The following is an 18,897-nucleotide window of genomic DNA, read 5'->3' as shown; positions in this document are numbered from 1 at the left end:
AACTACAAGAGCCATCTTCGAAAGGACAAAATTATTTTGAGTTAATTGCTCCTGTTCCCTTTACAATTCAATATGCAAAATGTTCTATTGAACAGCAAATGGTAGGATTGTGTGGAGAGAAAAAAGGTTTTCAGAGCATAACTTTAATAAACAAACCCGGGGGCTATACAGTCATTCAGGAAAGTAGACTTGATTAGCAAAGTCTAGATCACCTAGTCAACCTAGTGCAGCATAGTTGTTTTAAATAGAACACCTCTAAAACAGCTGAGCTTCCCAATATTCTTGCATGTACAACATACCCTCTACAGAACTGAACTACAGCAATGAAACTCACAACTAGAAAGCCCAAAAGGATCAGCTGATTCCCCTGCCAAAATAATGCTGCAGAAATTAGGAGAGCAGAATAACCGATCAGAAAAAAAAACCCTAGGACATTCCATTTCCTGCCCCTTTTAATCCCAACAGGAAGAGTGTCATCACACCCTCATTGGTCTACAGAATGCAGCTGCTCTCAATGACCAATTAACTGCGAGTTCCAAGACACGGATCAACAGCTGATCCACATATGCCTATAATCAAGTGCTGTGAGTCAAAGGAATCTTGAATTCAGTGAATTACGAAATTGAGATTACAAAATCGAGAAGAACTAATCAAACGTGTGTTGTAGCATTGTAGCATTTTGTTTTCTTTGGTTCCTTTGTGTTTGTCTTTTATTTGGGGGCACCTGAAGTGCATTTCCTTTATTTTTGTCAACGTGTCTTATGTCATCACTGCCTAACAACCATAATTGTTTTAGGCTTGATTTTCACGCTTTAATTAAGAGTTTGTCATAATTAATTAAATTATTTCAAGTACAAATTGAATCATAGGCAATGATAGCATGGCTTAATATCTAACATGCCTGATTTGTTTTATAAGCGAAATTTAAAGTTTAAGAATAGTTTTGATAGTCTGTCAACATGGCATGAAAGATATGCTTGGCCAACAACACAGTGCAGCAAACAAAACTAGCCGTCTGTAATATTATTTACATAATTCTATATTGTGACATATTCTCCAGCTAAGCCAGGAATGTGTGTTTTGGGTTAAAAATCTCAAATTGAAGCTTTGTATTTGTATGTACCTTTGGATTTTACTACACAATTGAAACCATTTAGAGGTGTATGTTCATTTATTAGTAATTGTGAAAGGCTCACACAACCTATTCTTTCACTCTTATTCTGATTAAACAGAACTCTCCCTCGCTGCGATGCATAATAACAAGGACCATGGTGTGAACACTCTTATGAACAGTGTTGAATGTTAAAACCCATGGTCTGAACACTCTTATGAACAGTGTTGAATGTTAAAACCCATGGTGTGAACACTCTTATGAACAGTGTTGGAATGTTAAAACCCATGGTGTGAACACACTTATGAACAGTGTTAAATAACAGATAACCTTTTAAGATAAAATGAGAGTAAAAATTAGGCTCATTGGCTCCATAGCTCAGAAAATTGACATTGAGAACAAGTTAACCCTGTTATGTTCATTTACACTATGAACTCATGACAGCAACTAAATCACTGTACCTTTTTCTGGTTCAGCCCATTTGGTGTGACACCAATAACCAATTGTAAACGTAATTTTAGTGATTGCTTGAATTCACTATTTAATTATGGAATTTTGATATTAAAATGATAAGAAAGGCAACTTATGTTTATTCATCCCATAACCTATACCGTGGTGATTATAGATGGGGTGGCAAAATGATGGTAAGGTATAATTATAGAAGGTATAATTTGGTAATAAATGGTACAATCACCGTTCTAAATTCACACACTGGCTACCATTCATGCCATACCAATGATATGATAAAGAACATTTGTTATAGAATTGTGCAAACGCACCTCAAAAAATACAACATGCTACTCAATGGCAATGGGTATTCATCAATAAATACATAAATAAATGGCTTAATTAAAAGCAGGTTCATCGAGTACATCAGAAGGAAATGGTAATTATACACAACTTCAGGTTTTACCATTTATGCATGTATTAAAATATTTAGACACTAGAATTGCAGTAGATGTTGATATTGACATAATAAACAGTCAGTTATGAACGTTCTCTATTCACTGACCCCTTTTCCTAATGGGGATACTGCTGAACCCTTGGCTCTCACATCTGTGTGAACAGCTGCATTGTAAGTAGCTGCTACACCACATGAATCCCATATACTTTCGATCTCTGATCTCTTTTACAGATTAGAGCAGTGAAAATGATGTCTTAAAGCCTATGTGTGGTCCGTGGAAAAAATGCACGAACCATTTCGCTATTTCAGCTATTCGGTCAGTTATGACTGCATTAGCCTCGCCATTTTCCACGAAAAATAGTGTCACACATCAGCTCTTCACTCCTCGTAGCAGCAGAAATGTCTTAAGCCGAATGATGCTATCACTTAATTGGAAAATGGTTGGGGGTTCCATTTCCCATCTGCTCAGTCACCCATGACCAAGCCTGTGCGAGATTAGGAGAATCCACAAGCCTTTCTGACAACAGACCCTGCCACACACACTCTTCCCGTGGCTATTGTACCACAGAGGAAGTTTGCAAAGCAGAGAATTGTTTTTGTTTTTTTTCAGGCAATGAAACAAACTGTGACAATGTTGATTTGAACGTGTCGGTTGCCATTGGCAACATACAGTACACATACATGTCATTGGCTGATAATAATAGCTTGTTCATGACAGCAGCCCTGTATTTAAACAATCAGTGAGCACTATATCAGCTTGTTAATGCAAATATTTAATCAGCCAATCATGTGGCAGCAACTAAATGCATAAAGGTATGCAGACATGGTCAAGAGCTGTTGTTCAGGCCAAATGTCAGAGTGGGGAAGAATTGTGATCTTCGCGACTTTGACCGTGGAATGATTGTTGGTGCAGACAGATTGGTTTGAATATCTCAGAAACTGCGGATCTACTGTGATTTTGATGCAGAACAGTCTGTAGAATTTGCAGAAAATGGTACGAAAAACTAAAAAAATATCCAGTGAGCAGCAGTTCTGCAGGCAAAAACGCATGAGAGAGGTCAGAGGAGAAGGGCCAGACTGGTCAAAACTGACAGGAAGGTGACAGTAATGCAAATAACCACACATTACCACAGTGCTATGCAGAAAAGCATCTCTAGTTTTCTTCCAACAAGAATACTTTGTCAATCATAGCACAATGATCTAAAAAAACACTAAGAACCAGTGGCACACTAGATGGACTATTTTCTGTCAGTCTTTGAAGTAGTAAGTAATGTTGTGCTCTCTAGTGTTTCCTTTGTTTTCAAATTTTGTTGAAGTATTACTTTGTTCTTTGATTCAGAGTGTAGCAATACTTTTTCCCCCATTAGAGAGCAGAATGGCACGGTGTTATTTAAGGGAATGTACCACAGGATATACAACAGGGACTAGTCATAGGAATTCAACAGTAAAGCTTTTATTGGCAAACAGCCATTACAGATAAAAATGAGAAACCAAAATCTCGAATACAGTAAAATGTTTACAATGAAAAGAAAAATACTGGAAATCACAAAAAGCAGAAAGTGAAGGGGTCTCAATACTTTCTGAAGCCACTATACTACAGATAGGAAGTACATTTTAGGGCTACTATATGCCCAAGATAAGAGAGCAGGGTCCCCAAATCCAGAACAGGGGAGACAATTTTCCATATTTCTGTTATATATTTATTGAACATTTCACAAATAGACAACTTCTAGACTTTCAGCTAAAATTAGTTCCAATTGCAAAAATAGATTGGTTACATGATCTTAAGAAAGGGACAGGTGGCCGACGTTATTGTCACAGCATGTATGACATGATAATGGCGACTGCAATGCAAAATTGAATTGTTCAGTTAGTATTCTGACAAGCTGCCTAATTTCAGAGTGAATCAAAGATGAATATTACATTTCATACTGTTATCATTATACAACTCGAATTGAATAGAAGCCTTCAATATACTGTCTGCGTGAGGAACAGCAGACATCGCCCATGGCTAACTGCAAATCAATATGAAGCTTAACACCACAGCTTCTTCCACGGAGTGAATTCTGCAATTATCTTAGTTAGATATCTAAGAGGAGTCAAAATGGCAAGTCAATGCCGATCAAAATGTCCTGGCAAGTCACCAAAACAAGGAATACAAATGAAAAAGACCTGTATGCAATCAACATGTCTTGGCAAACTGTTTGTTAAATTACTTTTAATGATTGCTAAACTCACCAAGCTGCTGATTCCATTCAGTTGTAACTCAAAGTGAAGGACAAATGCTATTTGAATCAAGGCCAATTTTTGAACTATAATTACACAGATGGGCTTAATTCATTTCACAAAATGTAAGCAGCCACAGAGTACAGAACACCAACCAATTAGCAGTATCAAAGCACAATAACACCCTCAATAAAGATGAACAAAAATGAGGTGGCGTAAAACAGGTAATGGTCTCAAAAATAGCTGCATCTGCCAATAATTGCATTGTTGTTGTTTTTTGTTATATGTAATGTACATTGTAAATGTTTTTTTATTGCGCACAACAAATGACCAAAATGCATTAAATGAGCATACTTCAGCTAAAGCCATAACACTGCAGGTATAAAACCTGTTAACATAGAAAGGCAGGGCTAACTAATGTTAGATGGGACACTCACACGGCCATGATTTTAGCAACTTTGAGCAAGGAGAATCCAGAAATGGCTAGGTTCAAAACCACATACTTACAGTAGCATTTAAATGAAAATCAACCTACAATTTAGTATGAGTAGTATTCTCTCTCTCTCTCTCTCTCTCTCTCTCTCTCTCTCTCTCTCTCTCTCTCTATCTATCTGTGTGTGTGTATGTGTGTACATATACATTGCACTACATCACAATTACTTCACAGACACTGTTATCTAGAGCGGCATACAATACAGCACGGTAAAGGCCCATTAATAATTAATACATGTAATGTTCACCTACTTACCTACAGTAACAACTATATGCATTGAAACAAAAGAAAGTACCACTAGACAGCTAATCTTTATTTCCACCTTTACACAGCTACACTTAACATTATCCAGAAAGAAAGACAGTAAGATAAATAAAGTCTAAAGGGGGTCAGGGGAACCACGGTGCAAATTGAAGAGATGAGTCTTTAGACTGCATCAGGAGATGGGCAGCTTCTAATGGCTTCCCAGCTCATTCCACCACCGTGGGGCAGAGCAGACAGGAGCCTGGCCTGGAGATGCAGGCACAGGAGGTTTTGAATCTGATGTGAGCTGATATACAGCAGGCAGCAGGAGAGTGACACGGCTGAGCCTGCTGAGCACTACAGAGCTTCAAACAAATCATTCATTACAGGTTCAAGCTAATGGCTTTCCAACTAATAATACATGTATGGGTCCCACAAAGAAGCTTTTACCTTGACAAACTTCCCCGCAGCACCTTAATACTTTTGTTGTTATGGCAAGTCTTGCAAAGGCTACAGTAGGACCAAAATAGAAATGTGCAGGTCTGGCTCGTGGCATAACAGGTAGCCACATTTTCTTAAGTATATTCCTAAGTACTCAGAGTATGGCTTCCAGTGTAAAATCAACTCTCACAGAGTACATGTGCTCCCTACTCGACTCTGAGTTCACTTTTAGAATTTTACTCTTCTATTTTTACAATTCACAACAGTGAATTGTAGTGTTCAAGATTTCAATAAAAATAAAGAACAACTGTGCAGAAATGACGCAGTGAGCATGCAAGTCTCATATCGTCATTACATGGACCTTCTCCATCTGTTTCCTCCCATAGGAAATCATATTTAAAATAACTCTGTGGGTACGCATATGTGTGTAAACAAAAAAACAGAATGTAGGGGTTAAGGTGGCAATCTATGATTTTCTGATATGAACAAATATCATATTTAAGACATATTCCCACTGGCATTTCACTGAAATGTGTCATTTGCATGACACATAGCCTTCGTATGGCTGTAACGCAGGAGAGTTTGCTGTAATTTTACAATAATGGATGAAAGTACAATTCATAAGTGACTGGAAAAAGGAAACAACAGCGACAATCAGAAGAAGGAAAACGCGTGAGAACGCAGGGAACTATGGGAATCAAAGTGTAGAATAGACTTGTTCCCATGGGTGGCCGTTACATCCACCAGAACTGATGAAATCATAGATTGCCACTTAAAGCTGCATATACAGTGGTTTAAAATAAATAAAAAGTACACTGTAAGTGCTTGGGTATTTACTGTCCAACACAATAACTGTTCTGAAAATAGTTTCTTGCCATTGAAGTCCTTCAAAAGTCCTGTAGAACAAAATTAATTTGGACTGGTACACATTGATTTGTGAGGCAATGTTTGTATTCATGAGGAGTCAATTTTCATGCATTGCTCAGTGCCCGTCAGAGTGAGTCACAATGATGCAGGTATGGCTGGAACCTTTGGTGAGTAGAATGCTCCACTCTGGTTGATGTATTGATCTCCAGGCAGCCTGACGATCAGCAATCTAAGCCCAAAATGAGTGTGTGTGTGTGTGTGTGTGTGTGTGTGTGTGTGTGTGTTGCTTCCAGGGCCCTTTCTAAACAGAAATGTTCCATTCTGTCATCATTTTGGCAGTAAATCCTGGCACTCCAGTGCATAAACCTAGACTTCCTTCCCATAAATCCCTGAAAAGTCCCTGCATTGTCTTGTGTACATTCCACTATTACACAACAATATGAGCAGCCTATCAGATCGTACTGTGAAATAAATAAACATACGTATAAGTATATGTACTTTAGGACAGAAAATGCCACTGTACTGAATCTGTTGATACTTTGACTAGCTCCAATCTGATGTTCTTATCATTTAAAACCCATGGGTAATCCCTACAAAAACACCAAGAAAACTTCCCAAAGAAGGGCAGATCTGAATGATATATATAGCTAATTAACAAAGTGAAGTACAAGAGATTATTTTGGTTGGGTACAGTCAGTAGAACGAGCGGACATAAATGGAAATTATCAAAAGGTAAATTCCACACAGACGTGAGAAGCATTTCCACACAGTGACAGTGTCACTGTGTGGAATAGCTTGCCAGGATCTTGCAGTAGAGGCAGAAATTCTGTGTTCAAGAACAGGCTTGAAATGGTGCTGAATCCTATCTAGTTTGTGGGTAAACAGTCATTTCCTATTGTGGTGAGCATTCTTGGGCTGAATGGCCTATTCTCATGACTACATGATTACAGTTATGATATGTTATGTTATGTCATACGTTACGTCATAGTGTTGTTTGAAAACTGACTTTCTCCTACATGTACGCTTCCTGACAGAGAGGGTGGCCGTTGACGAGGCTAAAGGTCGCTAGAGAGTGATTGGTGCTCTTGGGCAAGGTCACCTGGGTGGTGGTGCTCCGCCCCCTGCTCTGGGAGCGAATGATGAGAGGGGGGCGGCAGCAGCAGAGCTGCTTGTTGAACTGCTTTTGGAAGCTCTTGCTGAGCAGGTAAAGGGCGAAGGGGTTGACGCAGGAGTTGGCGAAAGCCAGGATGCGGGCGGACACGCTAGAGACGAAGTGGAGCAGGGAGGTGTCCACCTCGGAGTAGTGGTAGGAGCGGTACAGATAGACCATGTGGGCGGGGAGCCAGCACACCGCGAAGAGGACCACGAAAACCAGCACCATCCTCGCCAGCCTCTTCCTGGACTCCATCTGGGAGAGAGGAAAGAGAAAGCAGCGAACAGAAAATTGTCACCATTAACATTATCATCATCCTGCTCTTTCCATTTACTGCTGTGAATGACAGCACAATGTGGAAAAAAAATCCTTTATGTTCAAACCTATTTACTGCAATGCATTGAAAGTAGTAATGTACAACGTGTGAGTAACTCACCCCAGGAAAAGAGTACTTTAGAAATAAAATGCAATATAAAACATTTTTGCTTTTTTAATCTATGCATTGCAATTACTGGTATTGTAATTCCCAATTCAACAAATCCTTTTTGTACATTACGTCTATAAAGGATTCACTCAGTCTTTTTTTCTTATATTGCTAATCACTTTAATTGTCTGTCAGATAACTCGGTCCTGCTTCTACATAATGTATGTACTATATGTAGGGAAGGGAAGTGGTTTGACTAACAGCTTCATATCATCCTACCTGCACCCAGATAGAGAGGATATTGAGAACCCAGGGCATTCCTGCTACATAAAGCAGGGTCTGCTGTGGATCAAGGCTTAGGACTAAAGGCTGTAATAACACACTCAACAATCAGAACCCCTTATGTATCACCCCTTTTCTTACACAAGCTTGAAAATGACATAGCCAAAATAAAATGGTTACCATTGAACCCTCACGTTAAAGCAGAAAGTCAGCGATTGCTTTATTTCAACTATTTGTTTGCTGGAGCACAGAGAGAAAACAAACAAAAAAATTTGTCACTATCCAAATACTTACAGACGGCACTGTTTATTCAGTCTGCCAAGTAAGAAGGAAAGGAGACTAGAATACAGCGACCAAGGGAAATATGAGACATACTGAAATGGGAATAAAGGAAGCACACCCAGTTATTGCCAATGTGCCAGTAAACGAGAGCTGAAAATAGGTACGTGTGATTATTCGGACTGTGCGCTACATCTGTAACAAGTCATTATTTCTTGTTATTTATGGATTTGTTGTTACCTAGCAGATACAGTAAAGCTATTGCCTGGCATTACTCTCCATACTCTTGCAGTATATGAATAATTTCCTGTCCATAGGTACAGTATCTGTCCCATATTCACCAGGTGCTGAAGAGGACTGCCGTTCCTGTGGGAAGGATGTAACCCTGAGACAGTGAGTGGCACCAGAACACTGCGCTGTTGAAGCTCAAGTCGAGCAGTAAATGCCCTCAAACACTCCGTGTGTATTGTTACTTGACTCAATCTCAGCGGGCCTTTGAAAAAAGCCTTTTTATAAATAAAGAAAATTGACGTTTGAGGTTGGACAGCATTTTTACTGCAAAATAACTGAAACCCACAGAGCAAACCTTTCAGTCGGTCAGCAGCATGGAGAGGGGCTGATAGAGTTGCTCAATGTTAAAAAAAGGCAACTGCGCCTTGCACTGGAAAGCCGCTGGTTGCTTCTCTGTTGGAGGACCAAAAAAGCTTAAAGTTGCTTCTCTGTTGGAGGACCAAAAAAGCTTAAAGTTGCTTCTCTGTTGGAGGACCAAAAAAGCTTAAAGTTGCTTCTCTGTTGGAGGACCAAAAAAGCTTAAAGTTGCTTCTCTGTTGGAGGACCAAAAAAGCTTAAAGTTGCTTCTCTGTTGGAGGACCAAAAAAGCTTAAAGTTGCTTCTCTGTTGGAGGACCAAAAAAGCTTCCTGCGCTGGAGTCACAGACCCCCACAGTCTACAGGTACATTTAACTGGAAGCTCCTTCAACAAATAAAATGTTTATTGGGAACAATATGAAGTTGGTTGCAAAGATATGTGCTCTGTGACAGAATCCGGATTTTTAAGTTCAAGTGTGCTTGGATTGCTGCCTGCATCTGTGCCCTGTGGCTTTATGCCTCCATATATGGAGAGTAACTTGTCTCCTGACAGTCCTTGACCATGAAGGTCCCATATTCTTGATTGTACACTCTTCCCCTTTCAATGTACAAATTCACAAAACCACAAAATCACAAAACCACCTCCAAGCAGACTGCCTTACACATTCATATGTGGAACTAAAGAGCTTCAGCATTCAATACGTGTACAAAGAGACAAAGTGTACAAAGTCCTTGAACAATGATACATAAAAGCCAGCTAGCAACTGAATTGTAACCCTTAGGAATGATTGTTTGTGCCAGACATGGTCGAAGCTGACAGGAAGGTGACAATAACACAAATAGCCACACATTACAGGGGTCCAGCATCTCTGAACACACAATGGTTGGCACTTTTGGCATTTTTTTATTTTTATTTTTATTTTTATACACAACGTGTCAAATCTCTTAAGTGGATAGACTACAGTAGCATAAGACTTCATAAATCTAATAAATACCTAATAAAGTGCTCACTCAGTATATATGTACAGTGCATCCGGAAAGTATTCACAAAGCTTCACTTTTCCCACATTTTCTTATGTTACAGCCTTATTCCAAAATGGAATAAATTCTTTTTTTCCCTCAGAATTCTAAACACAACACCCCATAATGACAACATGAAATAAGTTTTTTTGAAATTTTTGCAAATTTATTGAAAATAAATACTTTGTTGATGCAACTTTGGCAGCAATTACAGCCTCAAGTCTTTTTGAATATGATGCCACAAGCTTGGCACACCTATCTTTGGGCAGTTTCGCCCATTCCTCTTTGCAGCACCTCTCAAGCTCCATCAGGTTGGATGAGGAGCGTCGGTGCACAGCCATTTTCAGATCTCTGCAGAGATGTTCAATCGGATTCAAGTCTGGGCTCTGGCTGGGCCACTCAAGGACATTCACAGAGTTGTCCTGAAGCCACTCCTTTGATATCTTGGCTGTGTGCTTAGGTCGTTGTCCTGCTGAAAGATGAACCGTTGCCCCACTCTGAGGTCAAGAGCGCTCTGGAGCAGGTTTTCATCCAGGATGTCTCTGTACATTGCTGCATTCATCTTTCCCTCAATCCTGACTAGTAGACTCCCAGTTCCTGCCGCTGAAAAACATCCCCACAGCATGATGCTGCCACCACCATGCTTCACTGTAGGGATGGAATTGGCCAGGTGATGAGCAGTGCCTGGTTTCCTCCAAACATGATGCCTGGCATTCACGCCAAAGAGTTCAATCTTTGTCTCATCAGACCAGAGAATTTTGTTTCTCATGGTCTGAGAGTCCTTCAGGTGCCTTTTGGCAAACTCCAGGCGGGCTGCCATGTGCCTTTTACTAAGGAGTGGCTTCCGTCTGGCCACTCTACCATACAGGCCTGATTGGTGGATTGCTGCAGAGATGGTTGTCCTTCTGGAAGGTTCTCCTCTTTCCACAGAGGAACGCTGGAGCTCTGACAGAGTGACCATCGGGTTCTTGGTCACCTCCCTGACTAAGGCCCTTCTCCCCCGATTGCTCAGTTTAGAAGGGCGGCCAGCTCTAGGAAGAGTCCTGGTGGTTCCGAACTTCTTCCATTTACGGATGATGGAGGCCACTGTGCTCATTGGGACCTTCAAAGCAGCAGAATTTTTTCTGCACCCTTCACCAGATTTGTGCCTCAAGACAAAATTTGACTCAAATTGTAAGATGGTTTAAATAAAAACTATTCTTTCTATCAATGAACCCTTCACCGGCCCAACTAACAGGTCTATCTGTATAACCTATTTGAAGATACTGTTGCTTTAGCAACAACAGTTCCTTATTTTGCCACATGTGGTTGGTAAAACAAGCGTGGGGGGACCTCGCCTTCATACTACAAGAAATAAGTTAATGTCAGTTAAAAATAACTGTGTCATTTTTGCATATGAATCTAAAGGTTAAACGGAAGACAGCTCATAAATTTTGACCGTCAATTGAAAAAAGCGAATATAATAAAGGGAGAACCTTCAAATGAATTCCCACATGTTAAACATATCATTGATTTCAGGTCAAGTGCCTTGCTCGAGGACACAATGGCAACACCTTACCTGGAATCTAACCTGAAACCGTGGAATTACAAGCCCAGCTCCTGAATTGTTACACTGCACTGGTACCCACGCTATTGACCAGTAAACATGACATAATTACCGCTTTTGTTCTGAAGCATTTGTAGAAGGGTTAGCTTGTCTAGTTTGCTAGTAAGCACAGTGAAGTGCAGTAGCAGGTTACTGTGACAATTGTCCCTGGTGCCTTTAGCCAGAGGCGATTTTTTCTGTCGCTGAGTGGTAACGCGTTTGAGTTGGTGTCCAAATCCCACCTCGGACTCAGGAAAAAGATCTCTCTCGCTACATTGGTGCCGTGACTCGGATTCAAACCGAAGTTGCTGCAGAGTTTCGATTGGAGGGGGAGTCAAATGGGGGTGAGTGTAGCATGGTTAGGACTCATAGAAGGTTACCGCCACAATTCTCCCTGATGATGTAACCCTCAAATTCAAAAGAATGTTGTGGCCCCTGGCTAGAGGTGATTTCATATTTAGCTGACTGGTAATGCATTCGTCCAAGAAATATTTGAATGCGTTTGAGAGGCTAGGGTTCAAATCCCACTTCGGACACAGGCAAAAATCTCTCTTGTTGCACATTGTGTTTGTATAGCCTAGTATATCGTTGTTTTTACACCAGTTCTGACTCTGTGATGCATGCTTGCCCATTTCCCACACCTGCGGGACACACTCACCTGTCTTCTGATGTGAACGTTGCCCTCCGTGGGTATACTGTTGGCACTCCTAATCAGGCTGCACGCGATGAAGAAATAATAGACGGATATGATGAAGAGGGGGATGATGTAGAAGATCAGGAAGGAGGCCATGGAGTGGATCTTGGGGTGCAGGTCGCCGGCGCTGGGGTAGGGAGCGCAGGTCACAAAGCTCTCGTTGGTTTCGGCGATGCTGAAGGCGTGCAGGTCGGAGAAGATGGCCTCGGGAATGGCCAGGGTCATAGAGAAGATCCAGATGGCTACCGCTCTGACGCAGATTCTCACGGTGGTATTCGACACCTGTATGTCCATTGGTTTGACCACGGCTTTGTACCTTTGCAAAATTAAAAGAAAACAATAAGTAAGATAAGTAAGAAAATAAGAAATACAGGAATTAAAAAAGAAAAGAGATAATACTGTTCCTATTCCGATTCAAAGACCATAGTAAAACTGAGAAACCAGTCTCCTTTTATTCTCACTTTCCAGGATAGAAACATGTGCCCCTCTTCTGCAATCCAGAGACTGTCTGGGACATTAACATAAGGAAATATTTTCCACCAATTTCTCCAACATCTGCACTTTGACTCTTCTTCAAAATGTATATGGCTGCATCTGCATATTGAGAGACACTGTTCTAGTTTGGGTGGGTCCAGAATCAAGTCTGGACTTTGCTGATGCTGGCTATAGATGGCAGTGCAGCTGTACTTCTGTAGTTCAGCTGGGGGGGGGACATGTGTTTTTGTCCATCAGTGACCCCTGAAGTGCCCAGATTCTAACCACACATTCTGCACATTAAGGAACCTCCTCTGGTTCAATATACACGAGCACTTTATTAGGTATGTATTAGACTTATTTTTTAGACGTCTACTGCTGTAACCTATCCAGTTATGATGTGTTGTGTGTTCAGAGATGCTCTCCTGCATACTACTCTTGTAACGTGTGGTTATTTGCATTACTGTCACCTTCATGTCAGCTTTGACCAGTCTTGCCATTCTCCTCCGACATCTCTCATTAACAAGGCATTTCTGTCTGCAGAACTGCTGAAGAGAGTGATATTTAGCTAAACCTGTACAACCATAACTAGCTGTCTGCCTACTATTATCTTTATTAAATCAATGACAGGTCAGGCAGGCAATAATCAAACACAGGCAGACTAGTAAGACAGAGGCAAACAAGTTCATAGATGAAGTCACAAGCAAAGGTCCAATCATGAGGCAAACAGGTATAACAGGGGAATGCAGAGCATGATAGAAACCCAGAGGAAGCAGAGGGAGTAGGAGATGCACCAGTGAGATGTAGGGGCAGGGGTGTATGAATGCAAAGTGGGAGAGCTGGACAATGCCTTAAAAAAATAGAAATATAGCAAATGAAATAAGCCCTGGTGTAAAATCTTGCTTGAGATACCAGCTACCAGCTTTAGCTGGTCAAACCATGTTGAGTATGGAGCTGGTCTAAGTGGTCAACCAGCTACCAGCTATTTCAAAACCTATCAAGCTGCTTTTTTCAGCAGTGAGGGCAACAATTGTGGATAAAGTAATCAACTGTTGGCTGACATTCAGAGAAGCAAGCATGATGGTTCAACCAAATTCGGACTAAATGATTGCTGCTGTGAACTTAATAATTTGATGTACTGTTTTGAAAAAGAGGGCTGTTTTCTTTTTGCTATCTTTAGTGAGGAGTTTTGTGGTGTCTGAAAAGAAAATACGATGTTATTTTGTTAATGGTATGAATAGTTTGAGAACACATTTTATCCATGCACTTACTGTTATACAAAATAAACCAATTTATTAACCACAGTTGTTTCTAACAATGCATCCGAACAATTGAGAAAAATATTAATTACTCCTTCTAGTGAAACAAACCTAAATAGTAGTCGAATCGAATTTGTACCATTAATGTCCTAAATACTCGCTATCGTTTTCGTAAAACGTGTAGGCACTTTGTCCAGTTCTTTGCTATTATTCAATAGGCTGGTAATTCATTTTTCGTGCTTACCTGTCCGCGGATAGTGCCGTCAGGGTGAAAACAGACACACCAACCGATGTGAGCTGGATGAACGGAATTAGTTTGCAGCCGACTCTGCCGAAGAGCCACTCGTCCGTCAGGTACCTGCTGGCGTCCACCGGTGCGCAGGTAACGAGAAGGAGTATGTCTCCCAGTGCAAGGCTAGATATGAACTGGTTCGGGACATTTCTCATGGATTTCATCCTGCAAAACGTCTTGATGAGCGTTATATTGCCAATGAGTCCAACAATTATAATGATCCCATAAACGATAGCAATTGCAATCCCACAGGTATACAGCATGGAGTGTTCCATGGCGGCAGAAGTGTGGTTGCTGTCAATCCGCGAAGTATTTGGGGAAAACAAGTCTGTTATAATTGAATTTAAAAAAGGTTCCTCAAGAGACATGTTGCTCTCGATTCTTTCAAATAGGTATACTGAATAGGTTGCAATTAAAATGTAATTAGTCAATACAGCTCATACTTTGTAAGCTATATTGAAACATAGTAGCTGTGATTTTGTTCCCAAGCGTAATTTCTTGTATTTAAAATTACTACGAATTACTAAGAAGTCGCTCTATAAAGTGTATTGTTAGTGGCACAGATTCCCGCCTCGTCTTTTCACAACTTCGAAACATCCATTAAGGTAAAGCGATGCATTTTCTTGATTGTCTGTTAGGCTGCAGCTCTTTCGTCGATATCTTGGAGGCTTGACTTGTGCTTGCGTCGAATATGCTTCTCGTTGTGGTATCAAGTAAACAGAAATGGAGATGTAAGTTTTCTTCTAGGGTGAGCGGCACCCCGCGGTGTCAGTATGACTGAGTTAGTTTAAATGTCAAAACCAAGCGCTCCACGGCTGCAGGTTGGAGGTATATTTTCGTTATCATGTGAATTGCCCGAATGTAAGAGCTAAGTCTAAGAAGTCCAAAACTAAAATGTAATATCAGTTGTGTTATAAGAATACCAGTATATTTTTTCCAATAGGTATTTTTATGACATATCATTTTATTTGTTTTATTACACTGTTATATTATATTATACACTTTATTCTGTAATGATCCTGCACTTAGAACTTTGGTCTTTGGTGCAGTTGCACCTACAGTGCGGTGCTCTGTGTCTCGTTAGGTTTGAAATGAAGCAATGAATACAAGGTTAAAATGTAGACTTTAATTTGGGGGTATGAAGATACATTTCAGGTGATCCATGTAGAAATTATATTCCATTTTATACATAGTTCCCCAATTTTAGGGGATGAAAAGTAATTGGACAGTTTGGGCCAACATTGGCTCTGGGACGACTTTGGCTTAGGCAGTAAGTCTGGCAGTCAGAGGGTTCAATCCTGCCCTGAGTGTGTCAAAGTTTCCCAAGACACCTAACCCCCAAATGCTCCTGACGAGCTGGTTGGTGCCTTGCATGGCAGCCAATCGCGGTTGGTGTGTGAGTGTGGGTATGAATTGGTGAATGAGAAGCATCAATTGTATAGCGCTTTGGATAAAGGGGTTATATAAATGCCAACCATTTACCATTTACCATGTTTCAAAGATGAGGGGAGGTGCTGGGGTTCCTGGCCAGTTCCTTTTAGCCTCCAGCTTTGCTCTTGCCATCACTCTGATACAATCTTGGTCTCATTTGTTCACAATACCTTTTCCAGAATCTCACACAGAAAGGCTATAGAAAGTAATCAGAGGCATTCAACCACTGTTAAAAACTTCAGTACAGATTAAATGGCTTCCATGTGATTTCACTCTTCAGGGCCACCAATTGGTTTCCAATTGAACAAACACACTGCATAACCTAAAATAATGTTCAGGAGCACAAGGTCATATTTTCACTTATGTCAAGTCTGTGAATTCTCCTTTGAGCAGACAAAATAGCCTCAGAAATGTACAAAGGAAATGAGGTCGGCAATGAGGTATGTCAAATGTTACATTAGCAGGTAAAAACCTGTTTTTTGTTTTTATTAACAGAGTCACAGTAATTCCCATGGAAATGAAAATATTATTTTGTTTTACAGCTTTTATGGCAATTCTGAGGACAATTAAGCAAACATAATTAAACATAATTAAAATTAGTCTAAATTTGAAATGTAGTCATTGTGCAACTTGTTCATCCTAATTGTGCGGTGCTGATTTCTATGACAAATACAGGATGCTCATGGCCCTTCTCTCAGATTTTAGCCAGGAATAATTCTGTTTTGACTGTTGGCCTTATAACCAGGTCATTCCAAACTGCTCAACTAGCGTGGGTGCATTGACACAGAGATCAGAAATTGACTAAGGATCTCTATGAAGATGAATTGTGCTTATTTTCTCCTTTGATCAACCATCCCATGCGCTTCAAAGCTGAGAAACAGGAAATTGTAAAATGGGGTGATGAGAGCAGATGCATTGGTGCTGTGCTTTGGAAAAAAATGTGCAGAGGCCATTTTGGTGAAAGGACAGAGACCAAGGCTTTTTAAAATCACCTGCTGTTCAAAGGCACCTGCAAAATGTAGAACACCAGAACCTCAACTGCAGGCTGACCAGACATCCTCTTTTTAGGATCAAAAATATCCTGGAAGACCTTTGACTCCACAGTAGAGGGCATAGGGTGAGCATCTAAATACATTCTCAAAATATTTTATTATTATTATTATTATGTAAGCTTATATATGAGGAGCCAACCTGCTTTTCAATAATAAATGGCATGTGAAATTGTGGATTGAATTAGATTGGGGGGGTTGGATATTTGACAAAAACTTCAACGAATGGACATCAATGAATGCATTAGTATACAAGATGTTATTATCGTCATTATTGTAATCATCATCATCATCATCATCATCATCATCATCTTCTCAACCTGTCGCTGTCTGTGGAGAGCGCAAGGAGAGGGAGGTTGAGAAAGGATAAAAAGTTTAGTAAGCAAAATGCAGTATTTTACACCTCATGAGACCCATCACATCATTTAGTTTCTATGTGTCCTTTTGGAGTCTCCAAATGTCCTTTTAGGAAAACTTCCTAGACATAGGTAAGAATAAAACAATGCAGAATACTCATTTCTGGTGATATCTGGTGTGTTTCTAACCGCATCAGCCACAGCCAGAATAATCTGTATCTATTCAAAAACAGAAAATCTTTTCAGTAAGAATAAAAGCTTCCTCTTTCACTGAGTTTGGGCTTCTGTAACTTTGCTTTAGCTTTGCTTGAGTGATTATCTCGAAAACAAACCCCAAAGGATTGCCTTTCAGCAGAGACCAGGATTATTCCTGTAGTCAAAAGGAATAGTAAACATTTTATTTGGGGTATGTCATTTTCAAGCATATGTCAAGAAAAGGGGCGATACTTAAGGGGTCCTCCTACTTAACTGTGGTAAAACTAGTTTGGTCAGGGGTGGAGAAGAAGCTTACAGTAGCTGGAAGGCAGTAATGGCAAAATGTACTATTCATTTGAAGAGGAAAATTGTTGAAAACATTTGCACTTTACAGTACAGAATATTTAACGTTGTATAGCTGTCTGTGAGAGTCTCAGGCTGGGGAAAAAATTGGACTTCAAGGACTTCTGCTTAAAATGAATGAGAAAGAACAGAACAAGGGTCAGGAACATGTAGTTTATAAGGAAGCACTTCAGATGAGATGTGTGTTTAACAGACCGCACATGAAATTGGATGACAAAGAAAGAAAGAAATTAAATTTCCTCTCATTTTTAACTTTTTGATTTTTCTAGGTCATATTGATTCTTTGAAACAGGTGAACGACATGTGAACTTAACTTTTAAATAAGACTTTAAAGACACATTACTCCTAATCTTAATGAGCCAGAGTGCTAATGAATAGGTGGTGATCCTGATCCTGTGAAACATTATTCTCTGCAGAAAGAAAATACTTACAGTATTTGCTGACAGTTAAAACTGATCACTGCCCCTTATTATAACTCACAATTAAAATATACATACCTGTCATATACCATATGACCTTTGCTTTGAGCCATAGCAAATTCTAAACACATTTAGTAGAAACCTCAAAGTACTAGGTCTGATATAGCTTTCTGAGCCATTATAAAAACATAATGTAAAACCCCACGCTAACCCAATGACGGAATTTAGCGAGGGCCGAAGGGGGTTTTGCGTGCTTGTCCTTCGGGCGTTGCTGGGAGAACATTAGTAGGGTTATTATTATCCTCCGTCCAAGAACAGAGCACAGTTACGTTTAAGAATATACTGGGTCCGTTGCCACGGGTCGGATATGGATTGACCTGCCCCATATCCCGTTTACGGCTGGCCTGAAACGGATCAGTACAATTCTTAATATTCTCCGCTCTCAAACGGGGCCGTATTGTAAGCTTAGTGGTTACTATAGTTTTACTTGTTTATCTGACTCCATTTAAAATATAATTTAGAAATTTTGGTTTGTAACTTACGCGGACCTCGGGAGTGATTACACTCGACTCATACCTGCGCCACCATTACTCAATATATGCTCCCGGGATTAGCATTATTGCTGAAATCTCAGTTCGGTGGAGAACGCAGAGGCTGAGGGTCCAGCCAACACAATACATGGGAAACTGCTGTGATTGCGAGCCCAGGTCAGCGTAGCATTGTCTGGGCTCCTTAGAGTTAATTTGATAG

The 18,897-nt window shown here is 40.2% G+C and overlaps 1 protein-coding gene across 1 annotated transcript; it reads right to left on the bottom strand.

Annotated features, from left to right (window-relative positions):
• Positions 1 to 7,297: 7,297 nt before the first annotated feature.
• LOC133116902 (gastrin-releasing peptide receptor-like) lies at positions 7,298 to 14,702 on the bottom strand. The gene is made up of 3 exons (XM_061226915.1): positions 14,287 to 14,702; positions 12,274 to 12,625; positions 7,298 to 7,693 (listed from the first exon to the last, which is right to left on the bottom strand). Exons 1-3 carry the CDS (start codon positions 14,700 to 14,702, stop codon positions 7,298 to 7,300), a joined length of 1,164 nt encoding a protein of 387 aa, XP_061082899.1.
• Positions 14,703 to 18,897: the final 4,195 nt, after the last annotated feature.

The sequence above is a fragment of the Conger conger genome, chromosome 17 (genome assembly GCF_963514075.1).
Source record: "Conger conger chromosome 17, fConCon1.1, whole genome shotgun sequence".
NCBI classification, from domain to species: Eukaryota; Metazoa; Chordata; class Actinopteri; order Anguilliformes; family Congridae; genus Conger; species Conger conger.
The sequence above is the reverse complement of the archived record's forward strand: the minus strand, read 5'-3'. Positions and strand labels throughout refer to the sequence as shown.

What these genes read in the sequence shown, in the direction of transcription:
- LOC133116902 (XM_061226915.1), bottom strand. Translation starts at nt 14,702, where the DNA reads ATGTCTCTTGAGGAACCTTTTTTAAATTCAATTATAACAGACTTGTTT. An exon ending in ACGGCACTATCCGCGGACAG is followed by an intron (nt 12,626 to 14,286) that starts GTAAGCACGAAA and finishes AATTTTGCAAAG; the next exon opens with GTACAAAGCCGTGGTCAAAC. An exon ending in ACGTTCACATCAGAAGACAG is followed by an intron (nt 7,694 to 12,273) that starts GTGAGTGTGTCC and finishes CCTCTCTCCCAG; the next exon opens with ATGGAGTCCAGGAAGAGGCT.